The 13,578-nt window shown below is 45.6% G+C and overlaps 1 protein-coding gene across 1 annotated transcript in view; it reads left to right on the top strand.

The window, feature by feature from the left end:
• Positions 1 to 564: 564 nt before the first annotated feature.
• The window catches only part of DNAH5 (dynein axonemal heavy chain 5), a 324,549-nt gene continuing 311,535 nt past the window's right edge, over positions 565 to 13,578 (top strand). The window contains exon 1 of the mRNA XM_043887792.1: positions 565 to 723. Coding sequence (XP_043743727.1) covers positions 712 to 723 — 12 coding nt within the window. The 5' untranslated portion in view covers positions 565 to 711. The remainder of the gene's footprint in view (positions 724 to 13,578) is intronic.

Raw genomic sequence — 13,578 nt, forward strand, 5'->3', positions numbered from 1 at the left:
AGACATATTTCTAACGGGCAGTCCTAGCCCCACTGATTGAGGACAGTATTTGCAGAGATGGAAATACAGGTTAAACATTTCCAGAGAATCCATTTCTAGGCTAAAGAATCAGCTGTGAAGGTACCTGATAAGGAAGCAACAAGGAGCCACAGTACAAGGCAAAGCTGTGGGAAGCTGTGAAATTAAAATGGAAACATACTAAGTCTCCTTTTGAATAAATTTTTTTTTTTTTTTTTCCTGAAGCTAGAAACAGAAAACTCCGCAGAGAAATTCCAAATGAGTGGACTTGGCTGATGCCAGAGGTAACCTTCGGATGAGAGCCAACAGAAATTTGATGGAAAGCAGCAAAAACACGGCATCTGGGGCTCGGAAGCCGAAAACTCTGGATTTCCTCTCTGCTGGGACCGGTGTCGGGAGCGCTGCAATGAAGTCCAGAGCTACTCTGGACTTCGATGCCCTCGGGACTTCGACTTCCCGAGGAGCACCGGGAACGGGAGGAGGGACCTTGGTCCAGGCGGAGCAAAGCTCGTCGCCATGGCAACCACGTGAGCCACAAACAGCCGGCCTAGCCCAGCAAGAAGCAACCCGAGCAGACGCCTAGGAACGGCGCGAGCTGGGGACAGAGGTGGGGGGTGGGCAACAGAGCCCAGCACCGGCCGGCTGGGCCCCTACCCGTCGCGTGTCGCCCCCGGAGCACCGGAGCGCAGCGCCATGGACAAGCTGGTACTGTGCACGGTCCTTCCGCGCGGCTCCCACGCCCCCGCCCCGCCCCGCCCTCGCCACGGCGCGTGCGCGGCCTCGGAGCTGCTGGGTGCTGGGGACTCCCCGGAGTCCACGCGGTCACGGGGAGGGGATGGGCGGGCTCAATTCCCGGCTTCAGATTCAGGCCGGGTGGCCTGAAGACACTTTGATGAGCTTGTGGGGCTAGAGCTGCTGGTCTCTGAGTTTTGCTTGTTTCCCTCAGGAGGTGGTGGTGGTCGATCATGTCCAGCAGGGCGCGCGTAAAGTGCAGAAGCTCGGGTTTAGGGACCGCCTTTCTCATTTTATCATCAGCTTGCTGCGGACAGGCCACCCGTGGACCCAAGCTACCCATTGACCCAGAGCGAGCATCAGATATATCCAGGCGTGGCGGAGGCCGCTTTTGTGTGAAGTTTGTTGGCTGTTACTAGCTCTCGTTAGCCCTTGGGTTTGGACAAAAGCAAATGTTTAGTTCCCTTGGAGAGAGGGAGCCAGACGGTGTGCAAGGAAGCCTTGTTGGGTGGTTTCCTGGTGTCTTGGACTTTCGTCTCAGTGCAGGGCAGGGGAGAGGAGGCTGGAAAGGAATTCTGCGCGTTTAAATCAGGTTTCACTCCATTTGTCTTTGCTCTCTTAAATGAGTTTTATAGGGTGAAAAAACACTTGCCTACTTGTTTTTGCCTTTGTTTTCCAAGGTGATTCCTGCTTTTTGGAACTCAGGGAACCTCTAGGAGACTATAAAGCCTTTTCTGCGAACAAGAAACAGGGCACAGGGAGGGGCTTTTGTACCCAGGAGGGTCTCAGAGGGTCGCGACCAGTTTCAATATGGATTTCTGTGGTTACATTATACATTTTTTGTTCATTTACACTAGCTATAGCTATATTGGGCTTCCCTGGTGGCTCAAATGGTAAAGAATCTGCCTGCAATGCAGGAGACCTGGTTTTCATCCCCGGGTGGGGAAGATCCCCTGGTGAAGGGAATGGCTGCCCACTTCAGTATTCTTGCCTCCGTGGACAGTGGAGCCTGGCAGGCTATAGTCCATAGGGTGGTAAAGAGTTGACATGATTGAATGACTTTTACTAATACTGCTAAAGCTATATTACTATAGGAATATATTATGCTAATCAATAAAATGTGCATCCTGTCAAGATTTAATAAACAAATTTAATACTGATTTAATTAAGAGCAATTTAATTAAAAGCCACAGTTTATGTGGCTTCCAAGGTGGCTCAGTGGTAAAGACCCCACCTGCCAATTCAGGAGATGCAAGAGATGCAGATTCGATCCTTGGGTGGGTAAGATCTCCTGGAGGAGGGCATGGCAACCTACTCTAGTATTCTTGCCTGGAGAATCCTGTGGACAGAGGAGCCTGGCGGACTGCAGTCCATGGGGCTGCAGAGTCAGATACGACTGAGTGGCTGAGCACACATACACGTACATATAGTTTATGTGTATGATACTTCAACAGTTTCCTCCCCTCTGTATATAGTTACCTTTCACAAACTGTTTTATTTTTGTGACCATCTTGCAATGATAGACTCATATTATTGTTCTTATTTTCATGTAACTTATATGCCATAAGTATTTGGAATTTCCAAAATATCTGTTGTATTTCATTAAGACAAATACCTGTTAGTTCATTTAATCTTTTTAGTAACTCTTACCCATTTTCTGTCCAGGAAAATAGAGACCCTGAAATGACAGATGGCATTGCAACAGCTAATGCCAATAAACCAATGATATTTTTGTATATCTTAATTTAAACTTCATATATTCTATAATCTTACATAAGTTTATCAAGTTTTATCCCTGTAAGGATATAAAAATATGGCTCTTAGTCTAAAGCAATACTCTTTTATGTTTTATTAATTATACTCACTTTAAGATTGAAAAATACAGGCTGCCAATGCAGTATATATATGTGCTAAGTTGCTTCAGTTGTGTCCGACGTTTTGTGATCCTATGGACTGTAGCCCACCAGGCTCTTCTGTCTGTGGGATTCTCCAGGCAAGAATACTGGAGTGGGTTGCCATTTCCTTCTCCAGGGGATCTTCCTGGCCCATGGATTGAACCCCTGTTCCCTCATAGCTCAGTTGGTAAAGAATCCACCTGCAATGCAGGAGACCTGCCTGGGTTCGATCCTTGGGTTGGGAAGATCCCCTTGGGAAGGGGAAGGCTACCCACTCCAGTATTCTGGCCTAGAGCATTCCATGGACTGTATAGTCCGTGAGGTTGCAAAGAGTCAGACGTGACTTTCACTTTCTTTCTTATGTCTACTGCATTGGCAGACGGGTTCTTTACCACTAGTGCCTCCTGGAAAGCTGTTTAAGTATAAACTGTCAGTTTATATTTAAGTTACATAGTTAAGTAAAATGCAAACATATATATATATATATATATATATATATATATCACATACACATACGCACACTGTCTGATGGCTTTCAGGGGAGAGTTTTGAAAGGCAGTGTTTGGGATGAAGGCTGCAGCTCATGGACTTTCTTCTGATTGGTTGGTGGTGAGGTAACAGGGTGATGTTTAGGATATCTTAGTCATCAGCCGTCTGATTCCAACCAGTCTGGGGTCTAGTGCTTGTAGTCAGCATGCAGTCACTATCCTCCACCTGTGGGTGGGTGGGGAGTCTTAGTTTCTGCAGAGCAACTCAAAGCTGTGCTCAGATGAGGGGGGGGTGGTGCATATCCCTTGAGGAGGAGCAGGACTCTTTTAAAGCTATCATTACTTTTCTTGCTTGACTGCTTTTCCTTTGTTTCTGCATTCCCTCCGTTCCCTAATTAGTAACTGCTTAAGCCTGCTCTTTGGAACTCGGAAGGCCTAGGAGACCAAAGCTTTTTCTACAAATAAGAGATGAGGGACACGGAGGGGCTTTTGTACCCAGAAGGGTACAGTTTCAGTGTGGATTTCTGTGGTTACCTTATTTAGGAAAAATAGAAGCAAATGGACAATGAGACATAATAAATTGTCACAGCTGGGAAATGTGACCTCTGTGGAGCTCTCAATTCCCTGGGGAGGGTCAAGGATGCTGTTCTTCTCCTTTGTCTGAGGTCAGTAAAGCATTAGAGAAAGGCTGCTATGAATACGGCTATTTCGAGGAATTGATTCCTGCCGCGTGAGAAATGTCAGAAGGAAGTTTACCTGTTACATTTTCTCCTTTCGTCACGCTGAGCTCTTTCCTGGCACTGAGCACCGTGGCTGTTTATTTATGCCTCTCTGCTGTTTGCATTTGGCTTCACTCTTTGTAGCCTTACTTATAGCAAATAGACCAAAAAGGGTGGAACAACTGCTCACTCCTTACTTTGTTTATGAATAAAAACCGAGAGCTTCAACTCCAGAGGAAATTGCCTCCCAGGGGTATTTTGGTTTCCCAGGCTATTGGATGAGGCTCCTGGGAGGAGTTTAGCATTCAAGATGTTGCTTGGATCTGTGTGACCCCACCCTCAGGGCCAGGCCCACTCCATCACCAGGTCCCATGGGTGGTTTGTTGGTTGGAATCTGAATGAATGCTTTCTTTTCGATTTAACTTATGCTTGAGGCTGGGGTAGGAAAGATGAAATTAGAGGATACTTGAGCAGTTTGGTTCGATTCAAAAAAACACTTATTAAAGTGCCTACTTTGTTTGCAGAACTGTGGAAGGGTTCTGGGGGGTATGAGTTGCCTTTCTTTTCTGCCAGGCTTCCCTGATGGCTCAGTGGTGAAGAATCTGCCTGCAATGCAGGAGATGTGGGTTCGATCCCTGAGTCAGGAAGATCCCCTGGAGGAGAAAATGGCAACCCACTCCAGTATTCTTGCCTGAAAAACCCCATGGATAGAGGAGCCTGGTGGGCCATGGTCTAGAGTGTTGCAAAGAGTCGGATGTGACTGCACACACATGCACACACGTTCTTTTCTGCCTCCATTTTCCTTCCCTCCCTTGCTTTCTTCATTTCTTCTTGCTTCCCTCTCCCTTCCCCTCCCTCCTCTTCTTTCCCCCTCCTGCAACATGATGGTTGGATTTCATCATCGACTCAGAGGACGTGAGTTTGAGCAAGCTCTGGGAGATGGTGAAGGACAGGGAAGCCTGGCGTGCTGCAGTCCATGGGGTTGCAAAGAGTCAGACACAACTGAGCGATGGAACAACAATATGTATTACATGCTTTCTTGCAGATGCTTTTCTCAAGTTTCCCTTGAGGATTTTGAAGTTCCCCTAACAATCACTACACAATTAATGATTATTCTCCCTGTTTCTTTGGGGACCAGATGAGATGAGCAGATTGTGACCACTGCTTACTGGTTTTGAGTAATGCAGATAAGTGACTTGGTCCTGTCTTGAAGGAGGTGGATCATACATATTGAGGAAGGAGAGTGAACATGGGATGCTTGTCAGATTCCTGACAAAGTTTCTGCCTGCCAGATGTTACGCTATTTTAATAAGTCCATGTAGTGAAAGCCTGTCGTTGTTCCTACCCCAGATGGGTAGTAGAATTATGATTGGGTTCCCATGGGCCAACATTTCTGCCCTAGGAGAGATACTGTGAAGAGTCAGAATTCTTTCTTTCTTGAAGCAGCCTCCTGGTTGGGCCAATAAGATGTGGAATGTGGGCAACCCACCCTTACCCGCCTTGTACCCACCACCAAGGGAGTGGTCATGGACTTCCTTGCATTGCTTGGACTTCAGAAAAAATAAAGAATCTTACTCTTGGAGGGCTGAAAGCTCAGTGGGCCACTTCTGAACATTGTTTAGCTTATTCAGGGTAAAGAATAAAAGGATTTGTGATGCATTGGTGTCTTGAAGTGTCCATGTTATTGCTCATCACAAAGAAGCAAAGCAAGGCTTAGCCCAGAGGAAGCAGTCACCTCGGACTCCAGCAACCCTCCCCAAAGAAGTTCAAGTGTCAGGGGCTGTGTTGGGGACTCAGGGTACGTCTTGGCAGAAAGTTGGCTGCTGGCATTCAGATAAGGACCACCTGGGCCAGGAGGAACCTTGACCTAGATTTGACATCCCTATTTTACAGCAAACAATGTTTAGATGGACACTGAGCAGCAATATTAGAAGTGTTTCCTTTCAGGTGAGCGTGGCAGCTCTGGAAAGTTGGAGGTTATGATGATTGTCATTGCTGCTCTTGAGGTCACCCCAAACTTACTAGCTTAAAATAGCACCAATCACTGTACTATCTTGTCTAGTTTCCATGGGTCAGGAACCCGGGAATGGGCTCAGCTGGGTGGTTTTTGTTTGGCAGCTGGAGGAGCGAGGACTGGACAGGCATCTCTCTCTTCCTGTGTCTCACATCGGACTTGACTGGTCTGAGACAGGGCTCCACATGGTTGGTCTCTACGTATAGGCTTCCTCACAGCAAGGTGATCTCAGGGCAGCTGACTGCTTTCATGGTGGCTGAGAGCCTCCAAAGAGAGAATTCCAGAGAACAAGGCAGAAGTTGCATCATCTTTATTACCTAAATGTGGGGATATATCAAAGTGCTAGCACAAGTATGTTTTGCTACATGTCTCTGCTAAGCATTCCTCCTGCTGTGTCCACTTGGCCAGATTCATGACCTAGAGGCTCAAGGCTGAGGTCGTGTTCAATGTAGAAGCGTCCTGTGGTTCCCTTCATGGAAAGAGGGGCTCCATGGAGGAGAGACTTGGTTTGAAATGGATGAGCCAGAAGCTAGCTACAGAAAATGTTTAATAACCAGATGCGTCCAAAGTGGAGCACTGGGTTCTCATCATGGTCTACTGAAAAATGCAAATTCTGTTCTGTCATGACTGCCCGTATAGTGTAATAATATAATTATAAACACACCATACATTTTCTTCCTTTAGGACAGAAGTTGTGCAAAATAGATTTGATCAAAAATCCTTGTGTTTGTAGGGCCCAAACCTGTAAACTGTAAATAGCCAAGACATCTGTCTGGGGAACTTGCATGTTTTGAGCCTACCATCTCTTCATATTAAAAGACAAATCTCATTCAATCCTGCTGAAGGAAGGGCTAAATTATCTTTGTATTCACTCTATAGAAGGCATTGCAAAGTTGTTGTAAGGAGATCAAAGAGTTTTCAGCCAAAACTGTGTCTATCTATATCTCTATATATATCTATTTTGACATAAAAGTTTTCTAGGAAATTAATACAAATATTCTGTTATTTATTTCCTTGGTTTTGTGTTACCAGCCTTAAGAAATTTGTAATTTGCTATATTTTATTTTATTTGTTCTTTCTACCTAAATATTTACTTTAGTGCCTAATTTTGTGTTTCTAATTCTCTTTCTTAATGTGGGACCCCCCCCCACCTCTGCCAAGTTGCATAAACCTGGTGGCTCAGATGGTAAAGAATCTGTCTCCAATATGAGAGACATGGATTTGATCCCTGGATTGGGAAGATCTCCTGAAGAAGGGAATGACTACCCATTCCATTATTCTTACCTGGAAAATCCCATGGACAGAGGATCCTGGAGGGCAGGCTACAGTTCATGGGGTCACAAAGAGTTGGACACGACTGAGTGACTAACACTTTATTTTCAACTCTTATTAATGTGAGACCCCCAGTTTGCATAAGCCTCAGGCCCCACTTAATTGAGACCCACCCCACTTCGGCCTAAGTAAGTGCTATAATAGTTTACATGGGAGCTCTTGGCTCTGGCGGGAGGATGGAAAGGGAGAAGGGGTAAAGGGGTGGAGGGAAGGAAGGAAAGAATAGTTTTGCCTTCGTCCCAGTTTTCCCTTGGGCTGGCTTTGGTGGAGGGGTACCGGACATCAGTTGTTAAATGCCAGTCGTGGGTGCTGTGCTTTACAAGGCATTGAGGGGGATATAAAAGAAACTGAAAGTACAGGTCTTCATTCTCAAAAAGGTTTAACCATCTCATTGGGAAGGCATGCATGCCACACACTGCTGAAAATCCTAAACAAGTTAAAATGAAAACCGATTCAGCACAAAATGCACATGGTTATGGTGGCATGAATAACACAGGGAAATCAGTGTGGGGCAAAGCCTGAAATTGGCCCCCGTAGTGGATGAGGTGGTTGGATGGTGTCACTGACTCAATGGACATGAATGTGAGCAAACTCCAGGAGATAGTGACGGAAGGGAAGTCTGGTGTCCTGCGGTCCTCTGGGGTCAGAGTCAGACATGGCTTAGAGGCTGAAGAACAACAGCAGCTCCTCCGAGTCCTGCCTGCTGACGAGCTTGTGACTGGGAGCTCCTGCCTTGTGGTCAGCCTGCATTGATCCATGCTCACTGCCACTCTTGTGTGAAGGACAGATGCTGCTGAAGATGGATGGTGGCAATGCACTTGCACACCCTTTCCAAGTGAACCTAAGGTGGCAAACAGCTTGCCACGCAGGTAGCAGAGATATTCCAGGCAAACGTGGCAATGGCAGCAGAGAGACAGATTGGGTGAGCAACAGTCTTGGAGCAAAGAGGTTGAGCTGGTCAAGACACACACATACTCAGTCGTGTCTGATTCTTTGAGACCCCTTGGACTGTGGCCCATCAGGCTCCTCTCCATGGGATTCTCCAGGCAAGAATACTGGAGAGGGTTGCCTTCCCCTTCTCCAGGGGATCTTCCTGACCCAGAGATCAAACCCAGGCCTCCTACATTGCAGGCAGATTCTTTACCATCTGAGCCACCAGGGAAGCCCAGGAACTGGGTGAAGAGCTCTCAACTTGAAGTCCTTCCTCTTCGCCTAGGTTACAATCCATTTCTACTGAAGCTTGTAAGTGGAGAAGACTGTCAGCCCTGTGCTGGCTCCTTTGTAGAACTAATGCCACAGAATGTCAGAAAATAAAGTCAACCTTATTTTCCTTGTCACAGTGTTGCAGGAAAGAAAGTGGGGCTGGAGAGGGTGATCATGTTCCAGGTCTCACGTGAGTCCATGTGACAGCCGCTGAGTATGGGTTCTTGGCTTCTGCAGTAAAGAATGCAAGAGCAAGCCATAGTAAAGTGAAAGAAGGTTTATTCAGGGAAAAACATTCTCTGTAGACAGAGTGTGGGCCATCTTAGAAGGCAATAGCAGCATCAGAGTATGGATTTGTCAGTTTTTATAGGGTTGGTAATTCATCAGCTAATTAGAGGTGGGAGTATTCCAGCTGTTTTGAGGAAGGGGTGGGGATTTCCAGAAACTGGGCCACCACCCACTTGGTCACTTTTATGTTCGGCCTAGGAACTCTCATGGTACCTGTGGCTGTGCCATTTAACTTGCTGATGTTTTACCATGAGCTTGAAGTCTAGTGGAAGTTGACTCCTCCTACATCTTGGACCTTGTTGGTTCTAACTAGTTCATGCTGTGTCCTCGATGGCTATGTCGTTCTTTTAAAGGCTGTGCCCCTTCCTGTCTCAAGGGCAGACTTTGATTATATGTAGTTGTTGTATGTCTGGGGTTAGGTGTCTTTCATGTTTGTAGTGCTCAATAAGTCATTTTACAGCAGGAGACTACTCTTCCATCTTTGTTCACGGTATGACTATTTTGCTCGAGTTTCTTAAAGTCATGATTTTAAAGGTTCTTTAATGTATCCTCCTATTTGGGCTGTCACAGAACTGATGGTAGTAGTTTTTTAGGAAAGTCAACGTACATCATTTTATCAATGGCAGAATTCCATTTGAGGAAGGAACTTGTCTTTGGGAAAAACAACCATATTCCTGTTAAGTCACTGGAGGTGGGAGATGAGACCTGAGTGCAAAGCCTTCCAACTCAGGAGAGTCATTTACAGCAAGCTCACTCTCTGGGTGGATGAGGGGTGGAAGATAAATGAAGCTCTTGGGAGGAAGGCTGGGGATGTCTGGAGACAAGGGTTGGGTCAAGTGCAGTGGAAGAGTCATGGAAAGATCCTCCAGGCGAGGTGTGAGCAGAGAGCCTGAGGTTGGGAATGCCTGTGGTTCATTTGGAAGCTATCTTCTTTCTTTTGCTTTGACGGGTCCGCTCTGTTCACAAGCTACTTTGTGATTTCCTAGAATTTGAGCAAGGGCCATGTTGTACACTTGACCCCCTCCTACCAAGGAAGAAGCTCAGAGCTGGAGCTGATCTTGAGCCTGTCAGTCCCGTGTGGGTCTACTGAAGTCTTGGAAAGGGCGTGGGATGGGTGCTCGGCCAGGTTCCTCTAGACATCAGGAGGCTAGGGCATCACACCTGGCTTGGGTTCCTTACTGCCTGGGGTGTGGCTGTAAATTAGCGAGGCTGATTCCAGAACCACCTATGAAACAAATCTCTCTTTTTTTGTAACCGTGATCAAGCTTTTCAAACTTTTTTTGAGGATGAGTGTAGGATTCGTTTTATTTATGCCCTTGTGCTGTTAGGGAAAACACCTATGTCTGTCTGTGTCTGTATGCTGAATATTTAGGCAATCAAAAAGGCTTATTAACCAAGAAGACTTCATGAGACTAAAGTCTATGTGGCAGAGAGTGAAGGAGAACTGAAGAGTCTCTTGATGAAAGTGAAAAAGCTGGCTTAAAACTCAACATTGAAAAAGCAAAGATCATGGCATCTGATCCCATCACTTCCTGGCAAATAAATGGGGAAACAATGGAAACAGTGGCAGACTTTATTTTTTTGGGCTCCAAAATCACTGCAGATGGTGACTGTAGCCTTGAAATTAAAAGATGCTTGCTTCTTGGAAGAAAAGCTATGACCAACCTAGACAGCTTATTAAAAAGCAGAGACATTACTTTGCCAACAAAGGTCCATCTAGTCAAAGCTGTGGTTTTTTTCTTGTATGGATATGAGAGTTGGACTGTGAAGAAAGCTGAGCGCTGAAGAATTGATGCTTTTGAACTGTAGTGTTGGCGAAGAGTCCCTTGGACTGCAAGGAGATCCAACCAGTCCATCCTAAAGGAAATCAGTCCTAAATATTCACTGAAGGGACTGATGCTGAAGCGGAAGCTCCAGTACTTTGGCCATCTGATGTGAACAACTGATTCATTGGAAAAGACCCTGATGCTGGGAAAGATTGAAGGCGGGAGGAGAAGGGGATAACAGAGGATGAGATGGTTTGGATGGCATCACCGACTCGATGGACCTGAGTTTGAGCAAACTTTAGAAGTTGGTGATGGACAGGGAAGCCTGGTGTGCTGCAGTCCATGGGGTCACAAAGAGTCAGACTTGACTGATCAACTGAACTGAACTGAAACTCTATGTGATCTCTATTTTGTTACCTTTACAACTGATAACAGAATGGGTGGAATATTTGATATTCTTTGCTGATATTCTCTTGCTGAGAAAGTTAATCTCAGAACCCTTGGGTATCCAGCATCCTTTTACCAGGCTTGTGGAGACCCAGAAACTTAAAAATGAGAACTCCCTCCCAAGTCCCTTCATGTACTTTGAAAATATGTTCCACCTGCTTAAGGAGAAATTTTAGAGAGAATAATAAAAACACAGCAGATTTAACTTCTTTCTGGACCTGTTGTAGCATCTGCATCATGGTTATATTTGTTCATTAACTTCATCATGAATATTTATTGGAAGGACTGATGCTGAAGCTCCAGTACTTTGGCCACCTGATGCAAACAGCTGACTCATTGGAAGAGACCCTGATGCTGGGAAAGATTGAGGGCAAAAGGAGAAGAGGGTGGCAGAGGCTGAGATGGTTAGATAGCATCACCGACTCAGTGGACATTAGTTTGAGCAGACTCTTGGAGATAGTGAAGGACAGGGGAGCTTGGTGTGCTGCAGTCTGTGGGGTTGCAAAGAGTTGGACATGACTTAGCGACTGAGCAATGACAACTTCATTGTGTCTTTGAGACCTGGTTTGATCTTTGTTAGAATTTTAGATCCTCCATTTTAAAGTTGAGCATGTGTAGACAGGCCCTACTGAGGAAAAAAGGGGGGATCCACTGGCCCTTCATTGAAAACCTTAATCATACCTTGTATTTGTGACTCCCCACTGCTCTCTCATTGGCTTATATACACTTTAAGGGTGTTAATGAATAACAGAAATAGATTTCCACTTCCCAAAAAAGAGCTCTGGTGTTTCTGGGATAGTTAAGACATCCAAGGAAGTAAGTGGGTCATTATCTAGTGGTCCCTGTAGTGATGGTTGGTTTAGGAGAAGCTGGTTAAGTTTCATCCTGGGAGTTTTTAGTTCTGTCTTGGTAACTATGTGTTCATATATGGCCAGTGATCTAATATTTTAAATTTACCACAAAGATTTCAAAATGGCTAATTATGTATTCTTACCTTCTTGATCTCCTTTTTGTATTGAGAAATAACATTACATGGCACTGAAATACCAGTAACTTGGCCATTTCTTTATTAAGCATGTCACGTAAGTCAGCTCCATTACAAGGGAATCTCCCCAAATATAGAGAGGTATTCTTGCAGTGGAATTTGTTCAGAATAGATGTCTAAAGGCAAATTTGTAGGCCACTGGCTCCAAAATGAAATAAAAACAGGACTTAGGCCATCACGGGTAAATGCATAAGTATAAAGATATTAAGTTAAAATATTCATCTGTTTTGGACAGAGGCTTCAGAGCAACGATAGGTGCCAATGATCTGTTAATAACAGTGATGCAAAAATTCTGAAAAGAGATATCATGGGTTTTCCTTCATTCTTACCTTTATCTCCATCCTCCTCTGGATTTCTTAAATGTGCAGTTTTGTGGGTAATCTGGGAATTGGGTGGATTATTTGTGTGTGTGTGTGGCCATGCCTTGTGGCTTCTGGGATCTTAGTTCCCTGACCAAGGACTGAACCCCTGCCCCCAGTAGTGGAAGCACACAGTCCTAACCACTGGACTGCCAGGGAAGTCCCTGGTGGATTTTTTTTTTTTATAAGGTCTGCTGGACTTGGTGGGGGTTTCCCTTGTAGCTCAGTCGGTAAAGAATCTGCCTGCAATACAGGAGACCCGGGTTCAATCCCTGAGTTGGGAAGATCCCCTGGAGAAGGAAATGGAAACTTACTCCAGTATTCTTGTCTGGAGAATCCCATCGACAGAGGAACCTGGCGGGCTACGGTCCATGGGGTCACAAGAGTCGGACACGACTTAGCAGCTAAACCAGCAAAAACGCTGGACATGGTGGGAGTAGTGTGTCTGTTGTGCAGTGGGAGGTAGTCAGTCATCCTGTGCAGATCACTGGGTTTTGGGAATTCTAGGCTCTTTCCAGCTACTCAATTTAGCTCAGCAATTTCTGTTCCTGTGGCTCAAGTAACAACTACCACCCAGTGAATCTTTGGTGGGTTCAGACCAGGCACACCATTGGTTCTGTGAAGTGGGGTTGAGAAACCCTTTGCACAAGTCTCTGAAAACCATTTAATCCTTGACTGTTGAAAAAAATACCTGCTTCCTGGGAGCTAGGTACCTGGATGAGCTGAATGGGCGGATGTCATCGGTCGCATTCCTTGGGGATTTGTGACACGCTGATTTGGGGGCTTGGGTCTTCATCACCCACACAGCACTTGCTTTATTTATATTAAGATTACTGTTAACAAAGTCTGGTAATTCCTGCTGTGTGTACTGAAGGATATTGCGGTGAAAGAAAGGATTTTGTCAAGTGCTTGTTGCATATGACACTCAGACTTCTCTACCACATTTAATCCTGGCCGTGTGTTTTAAAAGATCAAGACACATTCCCCACCTCTGCAGATGATGTTTGCCTTGAAGTCTGCACCTAGGGGCAGAGGACAAGAACGAGATAGTTCTCTTCTTGTGTTTAAACTGTGTGAGTTTCAACAGATGTGTGTGACCCCTTCCTCGATGTGTCAACCACAGTTGTAGAAAAATGAGAGATTTCCCTGGTGGTCTGGTGGTTAAGACCCCAAGCTTCCAAGGCAGGAGACCCGGGTTGGATCCTCGGTCAGGGAGCTAGGTCCCACATGCTGCAGCTAAAGATCCTGAATTCTGCAACTAAAACCCAGTGT

Source organism: Cervus elaphus, chromosome 25 (assembly GCF_910594005.1).
Source record: "Cervus elaphus chromosome 25, mCerEla1.1, whole genome shotgun sequence".
Taxonomy (NCBI): Eukaryota; Metazoa; Chordata; class Mammalia; order Artiodactyla; family Cervidae; genus Cervus; species Cervus elaphus.